General features: G+C 42.3%; 1 protein-coding gene across 8 annotated transcripts in view; it reads right to left on the bottom strand.

The window, feature by feature from the left end:
* Window positions 1–14334, bottom strand: part of PAPPA2 (pappalysin 2) — a 431292-nt gene that overhangs the window by 159894 nt on the left and 257064 nt on the right. For all 8 annotated transcript variants that reach the window (XM_082437017.1, XM_082437016.1, XM_082437015.1 and 5 more), the window contains 3 exons: window positions 8170–8463; window positions 6326–6518; window positions 2567–2688 (listed from right to left, as the gene is read on the bottom strand). In XM_082437017.1, coding sequence (XP_082293143.1) covers window positions 2567–2688; window positions 6326–6518; window positions 8170–8463 — 609 coding nt within the window. The remainder of the gene's footprint in view (window positions 1–2566; window positions 2689–6325; window positions 6519–8169; window positions 8464–14334) is intronic.

A 14334-nucleotide genomic window follows, 5' to 3' on the forward strand; every position in this document is an offset into this window, starting at 1 on the left:
ATACAAGGTGGTTTCTCCTATAACATGAGGGGAATTGAAAGAAAACTGCTAAATTAGGATGCAGTAGTTAGGCTGTAATTGGTGCTGTGCATTAGCTGTGTGACTGTGGCCAGTCTATCTAAGCCTCAATTTCCTCATTTATAAAATAAGCACTATTTAACCCCTGCCTTACTAGATTAGTGTAGAAGATCTATACAGTGTTCCTTAGAAATATTTGCAAACTACATTTGCAAAAATAGAATGACTTAGCCCTTCAGGATTTGGAAAATAATGTTCCAAAGCCCAGAGGAAATAAGTTCAAACATGTGTGTGTGTTACATCTTACGATCCCTATTGTTTCTTCCCTGTATCATGAATCCATTCATTCATTAATTCAATAAAAATTGACTGTGTACCTCTTTCACACCTAGCACAAATCTAGGTATCAGAGATGGAGTAGTGAACAAGAGAGACAAAATTCTTGACCACATATATCTTACCATAGGGTGATAGGTACAACAATAAATAAAGAGGCATCAGTATAATAATGTCATCTCTGAAGAAAAATTAAGGAGGATAAAGGACTAGAGAATAATGGTGTGAGGTTGGGGGCTATTTTAGATCAGGGAGACAGGGAAGTTCTCTCCAAGAAGATGATATTAAGCAGGGAATATGTCTGGTTCAATTTTCTATTCCTCATAGCATTCAGAATGTAGTTGGTGGTCAATAAGTGTCCATTAAGTGTCATTAAATACATTTTGATCATATCTGTAAATATATGTGTTTGTGTGTGCTCTGCTGGGGAATCAATTTCTTTCATTTTATACATTTAAAATATGACTTGATTCTTCACCTGTTCAAAGCAAAGGAATACCAGTATTTCCTCTCAGTATTTTCCAACAGGCATCCCCCAATACTAGCAGAGTAAAGGCCCTTGGAAGCCAACTCAATAGCAGCACTGTCTGTCAGAAAGTTTTTATTATGATGTCATATAAAGAGATGAAGTGGAGGCCCTAAAAGTTGATTTGGTATGCCTGGAGACACAGTACAAGAGTTAGAACCCAGAACTTCTAATTCCTTTCACCTCTACCAGATAACTTTAAATTTTTCCAAGAATTAAAAAGAAAAAAGTACAGGGCCAGAGAGTCAAATGGGCATTAAAACACTAGCACAGAACAAACTGTTTGCCACAAAAATGGCCTTTAATGAAATGCCAATCTCTAAATGAGTCCTACTCAGTGCCAATGTAAATTTTATAGTCACCTTCCATTCTTCCCTGAAAAATCATTTGAAAAAAGTTCTATATGATCAATCAAGTCAATTGTCTCCCCCCAGATTCCTCCTCAAGGCTCCTGTCATTTGAGTAACTGGGAGCCCAAGGGGATGCTGTAGACTCTTAGACCAATGTTCTCCTTTTTTTTCTTATCAGAGTCAAGACTACAAACTAATTCAAATAGGACCCTGTCCAACAGGTCTTACTGAGTCATTTTTAGGCTCTTAAAAAATATAAGAAAAACTGGTCAAATATCTGCCCAGAGAGGGCTTCCATGACCAGCTTATAGTCACTCTCCAATGCTGCTTTATTCCTTTATAGTAGTTATTGCTACGTAATTATTTTGTATTTATTTATTCATTCATTTACAAATTTTGGGTCTCCTCCCTGCTTCCTGGGAGCAGGGGATTGTCTGTATCCTGAGTCCCTAGAACAATACCATACTAGGTGCACAATAAAAGAATAATGAAAAAATGAAAAAAATATATATATATAAGAAAAAGAGAAAGGTGATGACTAGGTAAACACTGAAGACGGTGACGGTAGAAGAAGTCAAGCCATTCATCAGAAGGTGCTAAAACTCATGTCAGTAGCATTTTTGGACTTGAATTGGGGTAGCATTCATGCTCTACTTTGCCGTAGAGGCACTGTTATAGGTAGGTGAGCGAATATGTAACTGAGAAGTTGGGGGTGGGACAGGAAAGGGGACAGCTAAACACATTTTCCCCCTCCTAAAGCCTAGCTTAGATCACATCCAAAGCACAAAGAGTACCAGTGATTAACAGACTCATAAAATAGCATAGATGAGAATGATCAGCTTGGAACACCTAGTCCACCCCACCGCGCCCAAACTGGCTCAGTCAGTGTACATGAGTGTTCCCTGCAACGTGTTCTCTATTAGCCTCCTGATAGAGGGGCGGATGAGATCAGCTTACGTTGTCATGTGGCAAAGCTGCTTCATGGGCTGATAGGCACATGTAATACGACATGCCTGAGCTAGCTCCTCCTGAAGTCGCCCCCTGAGTTCTCCGTCCCTCTGTCCTCTATGCTTCCCTCTGCTTCACCACAGCCACTGGCACGTTAAACACACATAGGATATCCACACAAAGGTACCAGGCACAGTCATTCCCAGACCCCTGGAGATTTCCAGCACATCACACACACACACACACACACACACACACACACACACACACATGCATACACACAGGCACACTACCTTTTTCTCACCATGCCACCGCTCCACCCTTTACCTCCACCCCCCATGTCCACCTTGGCCACCAAGGTGTAAATGAAAAAGTCATGGTCCTTTACCCACAGCCTCCTCTGGGGTCCAGTAACCCGAGGAGTCACACACGCGCCGGGAGGAAGCCGTGTGCACGTACTGACGGAATGTCCCATCTTCAGTGCAGGCACCACACACGCTGCCCGGGACCCTGGGAAAACAATGGGTGGGGGTGGAGATGGGGAGAATAGATCAGATGAACTGGGATAACGAAATTCACAAGACCTTTGGGGCATGGGGGTGGCAATGGGTAGTGAGGCCTTAGTGGGTAACTGAGAACACAACTATTTCTCAACTCATTTCCTTCTTGTATAGACCTCATCTTTGCAAAATTCGTAGTGACATGAAAATCTCAAGGCTATGAAGCAGAAGAATTTAACTAAGTCATAAAGGAGGCCTGTGGAGATGAAAGAGGTCTTCTATCCAGTCAACACAAAATAATTACAATCTGAATCTTTCAACATAAAACGACTTATACACTGACTCTCAATAAGTCATCCAAAGCCTCCTTGCATTCCCCCAACCGAAACAGGCAACAATTTTCACAGTAAACTTATTAGTTATATGTGCTCTTATGTTTTAACTCTCTACTTTTAATCACACACATAAAATAAAAGTCATATGAAATGTAACGTTCCTTGGTTCTCCATTGCCTATAGGGATACATCTAAATTCCTTACCATGATTCAGGGTCCTTCAGAGGATAGCTCCAGCCTTACCTACTTCAGTCTCTTCATGAATTTCATTTATGTTCCCATCACAATAACTAATCACCTTTTCACAAATACATCATACCCTTCACACAGCTCCGTGAAACCTGCTGTTCTCTCTCTGGCTAAATAGGCTTTCTAAGCTTCTCTGTTTAGCAAGCTCCTACTCATCCTTCAAGACCCATGCAAATGTAACCTTTGCAGTGGCACTTAGCCTGACTCCTCTGGATGGCCAGCACTCTCTCTTCTGGGCACCCACTGTCCATTCAGGCTCCCATTGTAGGGCACTGATCTGTGGTGTTGAGAATCCCCATTCCCATTCCTCCTCCTTTGCCTGTGAGCAGATCCAGACCAAGCTCTCTTTTTCTATGCCCAGCAGTTAGGACACAGACTGGCCTCAGCAGTCCCTCTGTGAGAGTTTGTTCTATGCGCATCCTTGAGACTATTAATACACCTATGAAAAGCTCTTCAAGCACCGTATCTTGAAGAGGTAATAACAATAGCTGAATAACAAGGGGAAATCACTTGATGAGGCCTGTCTCTGATACTTAGAATCTTTTTTTTTAATTTATTGAAGTATCGTTGCTGTACAATATTATAAAAGTTATATGTATACAATACAGCAATTCATTTTTAAAGGTTATACTCCATTTACAGCTATTATGAGATATTGGCTATATTCCCTGTGAGGTACAATATATCCTTGTAGCTTATTTTATACTTAATAGGTTGTGGAAGTCCAATTGTGAACGATCCATCTGCAAACGGAGGCATCAAATCAAGGTCTCTCAACAAGTAGAGGGAGAAAGGTAAAATCTTGCAATATAATGGAAAAACAGTATTGTTAAATAAGGGTAATAAGTATGCTACCAGCTCCCATTTATTAAGCACCGTATATACCTGGCATCGTTCCACTAGGTGCTTTTCATAAATTATTTCTAATCCCTGTAAGAACCCTGTTTACAAACGAGGACACTCAGGCTCAGAGGGATGAAGTAAATTGCCTAAAGTCGCAACAAGTTTCTTAATTCCTCTGAGCAAGTTCCCAAACACCATCAAGTGTCCAGTACTTTGGCAACCAAAAGGTGTCATTAACTCCAACCCCCGACTGCAGTCAGCGCTCACTTCTGTTGCGGACGCAACTCCAAACCACATTTCCCTGATGCACTTGGCTCTTCCGGGGCCGCTGCTTAGTGCGTGGTTGGGCTCCTCTCTGACATAAGGATTCCAAATACCTACTGGGGAGGAGTAAACATAACTCCGAGTGTGACACAAATCGCTGGGTATGTGACGTGAGTTTCCCCGACGCACGTGTCAGGAGGCCTCAGCGCTGTAGCCCACCTCGCTGAGAAAAGGAAGCCAACTGCAGCCTTTTCTGCCAACAGCCTCACAGCAAGCCAGCACTGATGTCTGCTTTATCGTAACGTTTGTACCAGAGAGAGAATTGAAAGATTAAATTGTTTACATGTGTTACATAAACTGATGTAAAACACGGGTCTGCACATGCCCACAGAGGACCTATTGTTCAGCCAGAGCAACCCAAGCTGCACGAGGTCACACGTGCAGGAAGAGGATTCTTACACACATCACAGAGATATATGTTGACTCACAGAGGGAACCCATGAGAGCTTGGGTGCCGATGACAATCAAAACTGCTTTATAGGATTGTGGGGTCTAAGTCATGTCACGCATTAAGTGTACACCAGGTGTCAAGGACAGGTTCCAAGATCCCAGAAGGCCGGGAGAGCCACTTTGAAAAATGGTTCACCTGCTTCCTCCCATCCCTGTCTCTCCCTGTCCTCTCTCCCAGGCTTTCAGCAAAGCTGGAGTACACAGGAACGTGCTTCAGGGACATTCAGTTCCCTAGTTGGGATCTGACACCCAGAAGGGAAGCGTGACACACAGACGAGGGACCCTCCACCTGCTAAAGGGGAAAGCTCTAAATTCAAAGAAACAATCTATTCCATGTCCTCCATTTCTGAAATTCCAGGGGATAGCCCCAATTCAGCTCTATCCAGCTGTGGTGTGCTGGGCTAGCCACCGTGTGCTTCTCTATGCCTCGGATTCCTCACTTATATAGCAGGGATTGGGCTCACTGCAAGGACTAAGTAAGACAATTGCAGGTAAAATACCTCGCACGGTGCCTCACACATAGAAGGACCGAGGAGCCCACAGTGGTAGGTTTTGAAAACGGAGAGCAGGTCGTGGATGGGGTTCTGGCCCTTTTCAGTTAAACCACATTCCCCCATCCTCCCACCAATTGTCAGATGTCATCCTTTTCCTACCTTCTCTCTTTTCCACAAAAATTTTCCTGGTATTCATTATACACCAATATGCAAAGGATGAATAAAAACCAAGTTTAGGTGTAATGATTCTCTTCAATAAACATGAATTAGCTGCTTATTGTGGCAGGCCAAGAGACAAAGAAACAAAAAAATAGTCCTGACCCCAAGGAATTGCCAGTTGAGTAGTGGAGCAGATAGGAAAATGAACAGATAATGACAATTCCGCAAGATAGTAGCCGTAAGTGGGGTAGGCGTGGAGCAGGCATGGGGTACAACAGGACACAGAGGAGGCATTAGAAATGCCCACACGAGCCAGTTAAGCCCCTGATGCACAGCTTGAGTCGCCGGCCACCCACTCACCCCCAGAACTGCCTGGAGGAACATACCTTACTTCCCTTCTTCCAGACACCACTGTGCAAGTAGCAAGCCCCTGCTCCACCCTTACACCAAGGAGGAACAGCTGACCTGGACAGGTGGCAAATGCCATCTCAGTTTTGTCAGGTCATTTTTTATCACATTTGTCAACCTCTTCGCAGCTCCTAGAAGCCCACCAGATATGATATCAGGAAGCATCCGGATGCCCCTCGCCAAGGAGTGGGCACATATGGTGCACCATTGGCTGACGTGAGAGCCCCATGAGCTCTGCTCAGGAGATGAGTACTGAGCAGGGTGGCGGAGGCAGCCCTGAGTAACGGTGCATATTTATAGTTCCAAACTGGGGTTCCCCCAACTTCACATCCTTCCCCTTGTTCACAAGAAATGCCACAGAGAAAGATACCAGTGCCTCTCTCACCTGTCATACACAACTCCACTAATTGGAGGCAGCCAGTGGATAGTGAGGGACAGGGGGGTCTGCCCGATGACCATGGGTGGGATGGGAATGGGGGTGGGCTTTCGGCTTTGACTCCATTGCTGATATACAAGGTCCAAATAGCAGTGCATTCGGGCCACTTGGTTAGGGGTGAAGCTGTCAGTGCAGTCGTCATCTGCAGAGACAAAAAAGGGAACAAGAGAGATGGAGGTTTTAACCTGCAATGTCCACCAAGGTAGGGATAGATTTTGCCAGGAAATATCTAGGCTGGAAGTGGGAAAGAGAAGGCAGAGAAGAGCACTGGCTTATCTCTAAAGTAAGTTGGGCTTGATGTTTACCTTGATGTTGGCCAGAGTGAGACTCACGCCCAGGGGTACAGGGTTGCTCTGAGCTGACATTGCTTAATCAGGAAACCACAAGATGGCAGTGTTTCAGCATATGGCCTTTTAATTCGTGAACATGTGTGGAGTTTCAGACACCTGCTTTATGCCCAGTGACTTTGGCCCAGGGAAGTGAGCATTCATAGAGATGCTCAAGAGGAGAGAAAGCCAAAAATTCAAGCAGGCAGCAGGACTGGGAATGGTGATCCTCAACTTCCTTTTAGAGCTGGTAAAATTTCCTATTAGGTACACTTTTCATAGGGTTAGAAAAGGAGTTATCTTAGCTTCCAGGCCTTCTTCCATGAAGGCCCACCAGTGAAACACTCCCTTCTGCTTCTTAGATGTTTCCTCTGTCCACTTCAAAGGTGGTGCCTAAATAGCTCTGCCCTCCGCACCCCATTGTCTGGTCTCTCTGCCCTGGCAAGGGCCACTGTGTGCTTGTTGGGAGAGGCAAGGATACTGGTCCTTATGAATTTGATGTACCTGAATCATGCACCAAGATGAGACTTAGATAGGAATATATTGATGGGTCACTGACAGGACAAGCTCAGCACTTTTTCTTCCCTGCAAAGGCATGGTCAGCATCTGTCAGTTATCTTTTCTTTCTTTTTTTTTTTTTTTTTTTTTGGATAGTTATCTAGAACTTATCACCAACAAGCCCCTGGATGTTATAGAAAAATTACTTCCTTCCTTCACCACTGGAATAAGTCATCAAATCACATCAGTCCTTAATTTTAGCGATAAATTTAAGTCCATTATCAGGAGATGATGAGTAGTATTACTTTTTGATGGAAACAAGGGAGGTGTGAAAGGACAAAGTAGAAGCATAATCCAAGACAACAAAACCAGGACCAAGAAAGTACCATTTTTTAAATGAAACAGCACCATTTTCTGTAGGCAAGCTAAGAATCAGCCCTTGTCTAGTGTTGGAAGAAGAGAATCTGATACTTTAAAAAATGACACAACAGAAAAAGGAACTCTGAGCTTAAAATTAACCAGGGCCATCTTCTTGACCAACTTCAAAAATAGTACAAAGAGCCACTTTGAACCAGAAACCTCTTTCTCCATTACCTTTGGACTCTCCTTCAGAGTAAATCCCTATGAATACGGGAAAGAAGCAAAATAACCAAGTTCTAGAGGTCAAAGGGCTCTCAAGAGAGCTTTTGGCTTTTTCCCTCTTTTTAACTGAGATAGAAATATGCTTATCTTTTAATTTTTAGTGGAGGAGAATCTAGTCAATGAGACCCTTAATATTTCAATATTTAAGTTCTTCAAAGACATGAAAAAAAAAAAAAAAAGAATATGCCATGACAAATACACTTCAACTCTCTGGCATGAATGACTGCTTGATAATCCTCTCTAATTCCCATACCTCCACCCTCCCGGCCCCAAAAGGCTCCCATGTAATCTTAATAAAAAACAAAGACATCAGGACTGTTGTGATACCTGTATAACTCATGTAGTTGCTGAATGGAGCCCCTGGGAAGTGGGTGAAGCCACAGGTGTCATTGATAGGCTCTGGGTCCTGGCACAGCTTACTCTTGGGAGTGGGGGCAGTGTCGGCACAGAGGTCTCCTGTATCCATGGACGGCACCGTCTCCCTGCAGGGGTCGTCACAGGATTCTCTTTCACTGACCCCTTTGAAGACATGGTAGAGTCCCAGGACATGCCCCACCTCATGGATCATGATGTTGGTGTGGCCAGGCATGCCATAATAGGCTGGGTTGAGGACAACACCACCTGTAATGGAAGGTTTGCAAAACATCTCTAAGCATGTAATGAATAGCCACCCTCTGTCTTCTGATAAACACTGAATGTTCAATTCCAGCCTCTAAGGGGGTGCTTCATAACTTCTAGTGGCATTCAGTCCCTGGTCTTCCCTCTGGCCACAAATACCTTCTGAACCAATCAATAAACATGTCTTTAACCTCTGTCTTGGGTGAGTGCTGTATTAAATGCCAGGGATAACAATACAGACAAGGTGACATGATAGAGGCCCAGGATTCTCAGCCCTGGCTGTGCATTAAAATCACCTGTTGAAAAATGCAGATGTCCAAATGCCAGCCTCCGTGAAATGAATCCAAATAGTTGAGGATGGGGTACATGCCTCAGTATTTTTTAAAACTTCTGGTTGAGAGCCATTGGTCTAAGTGAAAGCACATGGGATTCTCTGAGGACTTGAACAGCTATCTGACCTTCTAGAAGCTCAGTTTTGTTGTCTGTAAAGTGGAGATGAGAGCACTCCTTTTTTAAAGCATTTGGCACATTGAAGGAGTTTAGTAAATGACAGTTGTACATGATGCTTCTGATTTTATGACCCCTAATCTCAAGGAGCTAACAACCATTGAGACAAAAGACAAGTCCAACTGAACTACCATGAAATTCCGAATGTCATGGGCACTATAGGAATTTGCTCCACTCTCATTCCTCCCAAATCTACCTGAGAACACCAAGGGAGGTGTTTCAGAGAAGAGTTCCATCCATTGCATCCAATCTGGGCTTAGATGAAAGACCTAGTGGTATCACTGTATATTACAAAAGAAAAGGCTAAGGATCTCTGAGAATCCCAACTTCTATCTGTCTAGTTCCCAATCCCTGCTTCTCTCCTCTCCCCATGGAAGACTTTCCTTCTTCACCCCTAAACATTGTTAGGATCAGACCCATCTTCACCTCCAGGACCTGGAAGAGGGAATGTCAACAGCTCTGGATCAACCCTCTGGGATCCAGAGTCACCCTAGCTATATTTCCAGGCTGATCCTGCCCTTGTGTCCCAGATCCAATCACAGTTCCCCAGACTTGCTTCATTCCTCCTACCTAAGTCCTCCCTGTATCAATAGTCTGCTGAGTATAGCGGACCCCCCAGAAGAATAGCCCTGCCTTTCTTTTGCCAGATCATATTCAATATGTCCCATTCCTGAACTCTATACCTATAGACAACCCTATAGACAACTACATACATGGTTTTATGGGCAGGATACAGTCACCAGGGTATCTGGTGCCACACCCATTGGTTTCTGTAATGGGCAGCTCAATCTGCCTTTTTAGTGACTACCATATTGCAAAGGGCAGTTTCTAAATCCAAGTTCTAGTTTCTTCTAGTCTACTCAGACATGCTGACATTAACCAAGCCATGCTTAGACTTGTCCTGAGATATATTGTCTACTTTCATATCTAAAACAAAGCTAGACCTCATCTCCCTTGTTTATCATTTCTATTACTTCCAGTAAACATTCAACATTATTATTTTTTCCTTTTATAAAAATATATTCTGTATAATTTTATACATTTGTGCATCATTATTATGTCAATCTATAGGTAAAAATTAGTTTGAAAACAGATCTATTTCAAAAACATCCAGGGTGTCCAGTATTTGAATAAACCTGGTAAAATGAAATATTTCCATCTTTCAAGATGCCTTCCACTTCATGTTTACATATCCAGTTTCAGTAATAATTATCATCAAAGTTATACACCATTATGCTCTCGGTTCTCTAACAGCAATATCGACCTTCACATCAATGAGGATTCTAACAGAACACGTTTTTGTTCTCTCCAAATTGCCTATACCAATTTGCCAGAATCAAACTTTGAAAGGCTACAACTTGCCTATAAGTTTTGAGTATCTACGCTGAGTAGTTTTTCCCAAATTGTGTTCATAAACTCTGGTCCTGGGTGATTCTTTGCAAAAAAAAGTAGTATCAGTGGTTAAATATGCTTGAGGAAAGAAAGGTAGCATGCCATACGTCCTCTGGAAGATTCACATTGTACCTAAGAACTGTTTTGTTAAAGGTTCTGAAAAGTCCTGCAGCAATTTTGTTTAATCCTTTGTGCCCCAAATTTATTTGAACACAGAACCTGTTTGGGGTAGAATACTTTTTGACATATGGAATACTGAATTACTCGGAGCACAATGCATGAAATACTACCAAAGACCAAAAAGCTTCCCAATCAATAGTTATTTTCTATCCATATTCTTGCCCCTGAGCAAATGTCAAATACCTCCTCATCCTATGGTAAGTCCAAGACAAGTTCTCTTGGGATCTCCTCTAGCAGCAGAGAAAGGAACTAGAGCTGAACAGAAATAAGGTTCCAGGAAGAAGGGCTAGCAAAAGTAGCATGTGTCAAAGACATAGGCTGGGAGTGTGGCCTTGGGGCACTCAAAGTGGATACGAGCATGGTCATGATAATAGTAGGCTTCTTATCAACCTCTAGAAGTCTCTGCCTCAAGTCCAAATGAGATTTTTCCAAATCTAAAAATATTCACAGTCTCTTTTCAATAAACTTGGTTATTTATAAGAGGAGGAAGAAGCATAAACATGCAAATCCTCAGCCCTGCCAGCAAATCTCCCCCATGCCAAGGACAATTGGCCAGAGTTCTCATCCACAGCACCCTTAATACACATCCCCAAAGCAGGAGAATACAGATTTAACCATACGGCACTTAAATTTTAATGAAAAGCATAAGCCTTTGAACACATTTACTGACAGTTATATTTTTGATTCCAGAGAGATGATACTTCTAGCCCCAAGTCATCTGTATGGAACACCTAGTAATAAGCTTACCTACTATATAATTAGAATAGTGCATACTCTCATTCAGGAGTAAGTGCTGTGTACACCAACCTATGTTAAGGAAAAAGGTCAAGACCCTGGACCTCTTACAGTAATTCTGTCCAGTAGACACCAAGGTTATAGATTAGAACTTAAGGACTTTGAAATGTGGTCCTGACCCTGACTAGCTGTGTGACACTGGCCCTGCTCTTTAACCTTTCCCAAGGTCTCTTCTGTAAAGTGAGGGGGCTACACGGGCTTATGGCTAAGAGTCCTTCCTATTCTCCTCCTGTGCCTCTGAGAGCTAGCATGCAGGACGGAGTGAGACAATCATAAAAACCATGTGGAGAAATTTGTGTTATGGACCGTCACCACCTCGGCTTGGTGAGCTGTGTTCCCAGACTCCCATCTCTCAGTAGCCTGAGGAGAAGGGGAAAGGCTGGGAATGAGCAGCCGCAGACATCTACTCTCTATCTGCTACAGATGGTCAAGTGATACACTCACTGCCTGTTCATCCTCACACCCTTCCCGCAAGTGTGTGCTCTCCTTCCTCTCTCCTGAGCATGGGCATCCCACACTGCTCTCAATCCCTCTTTATTCCAGCTAAAACAAACTGGTTAAGTTATTAGGGGAGTGGGTTTTAATCACTCAGAGACACACACACTGATACACCCATATGGGGAAGAAAGACATTAACTTATTTCATGGTTTACTTTATAAAAGTTCTTTCACATTTTGATGAAAAGAACACACACACACACACACACACACACACACAAACCACATGCTCATGCCAAAGTCTGAGTAAGGCATAAGACTCAAAATCTAAAGAGGAATGTTGGTCAAAACTTAAAAAGAGGAAGGTGAAAACTTTTCATTAAGAAGGAAAAAGAAGAGGGTGTGGAGAAAAGGGAACCATCCTACACTGTTGGTGGGAATGTAAATTGGTACAGCCACTATGGAGAACAGTATGGAGGTTCCTTAAAAAGCTAAAAATAGAGCTACCATATGATCCTGCAATCCCTCTCCTGGGCACGTAGCCAGAAAAAGATAAAAACTCTAATTCAAAAAGATACATGTACTCCAATGTTCATAGCAGCACTCTTTACAATAGCCAAAACATGGAAGCAACCTAAATGTCCACCAACAGATGAATGGATAAAGAAGATGTGGTACATATGCACAATGGAATATTACTCAGCCATAAAAAAGAATGACATAATACCATCTACAGCAACATGGATGAACCTAGAGATTATCATACTAAGTGAAGTAAGTCAGACAGAGAAAGACAATTATCATATGATATCACTTACATACGGACTCTAAAAAAATTATACAAATGAACTTATTTACAAAACAGAAATAGACTCACAGATATAGAAAACAAACTTATGGTTACCAAAGGGTAAAGTGGGGGAGGGATAAATTAGGAGTATGGGCTTAACGTATACACACTACTGTATATAAAATAGGTAAACAATAGGGACCTACTGTATAGCACAGGGGACTATATTCAGTATCTTGTAATAACCTATAATGGAAAAGAATCTGAAAAAGTATATATATATATATATATATATATATATATATATATATATATATATCACTTTGCTGTACACCTGAAACTAACACAACATTGTAAATCATATTTCAATTTTAAAAAAAGAAGGAAGAATACATGATATATAATAAGTAAAAACCGAGTCCCAAGAGTGGCAACTCCTTCCTGTCCTCTCTGTCACTTGGGTTCAACCTACCCTCACAGGGAAATGAGCAATACTTTTCCAGAAGGAACTTAACAGAAATCAGGAAAAGATAGTACAAAATGCTACCTTCCAGGACTATTTTTAATATTCATGCAAACCAGCATCATCTTCTGAAGTGGGTACTTATGCCCCACACTTTCCTCCATTTTCGTTACAAACAACACGGGTCATACTCCAAGAGGTTACAAGTGGTTACTCCTTACACCATTGCACAGAAGCCTCTCTCACAGTAAGTGGCCTTTGGAGTGACCAGGGCTCTTTCTTTGGCTGTGGACTCTCACAGGAAATGTATTGATCTTTATTTAGGAGGACATTCTTTAAAAGTGCTAAGGCTATTTCCCGATCTGTTCAATGGAAATAACAAGAGTTCCTACCTCAAAGGGTTGTTATAAAAATTGAAGTATTGATAGTAATGCAGATAAATAAGCATTTAGCTTATTTTCCAGAACAAAGTAATTCAAAATGTGTATTAGACTATTGTCAATATTATTATAATTACATAATGCAGCCTGGCCACACACACTCATTTGCTCCCACCCCTCACTGGCTCCCACCTAACCATCTTCATTCACCAAGAAAATGAAAGCTAGGGTCTGACCACAAACTGGGCAGACCTCACAGAGTGATACCAGACATCATCAGGCAAGGCAGACAAATACACTCACATAAGGAGCTCTGATTTGCCTCTAAGCTGCTCACACTTTGTTTCCATGTTCTGATCTTAAGACCCAGACACACCCAGAAGACAGAAATGAATTGGACAGAGTTGCAAATAGACAAGTGCCCATTCTCTTCATAGACAGCATATTGGCATTCAAAAATTATTTGCAGTAGCCTGAAATTAGTGACTGTGGGAGGAAAGGAAATCTTAAGGGATTAGGACAGTAGGCTTAATTCTTCATAGACCTTGCTGGTAGGTTCAAGACCCCTTTTTATGTAGTGTCAATAACCTTTTCCTTCCTACTTCTCCAGTTTTAGAGACTATAATTATCATTTCCTACACTCAAAACCACTGTTCATTTTTGCCTTTTCTCATCTGGAAGGATAAAATTAAAACAGGGGGGGCAAGATGGCGGAAGAGTAAGACGTGGAGATCACCTTCCTTCCCACAGATACAGTAGAAATACATCTACACGTGGAACTGCTCCTACAGAACACCCACTGAACGCTGGCAGAAGACGTCAGACCTCCCAAAAGGCAAGAAAATCCCCACGTACTTGGGTAGGGCAAAAGAAAAAAGAAACAACAGAGACAAAAGAATACGGACGGGACCTACACCAGTGGGAGGGAG

Source organism: Balaenoptera physalus (assembly GCF_965194825.1).
Source record: "Balaenoptera physalus genome assembly, chromosome: 1".
Lineage (NCBI taxonomy): Eukaryota > Metazoa > Chordata > Mammalia > Artiodactyla > Balaenopteridae > Balaenoptera > Balaenoptera physalus.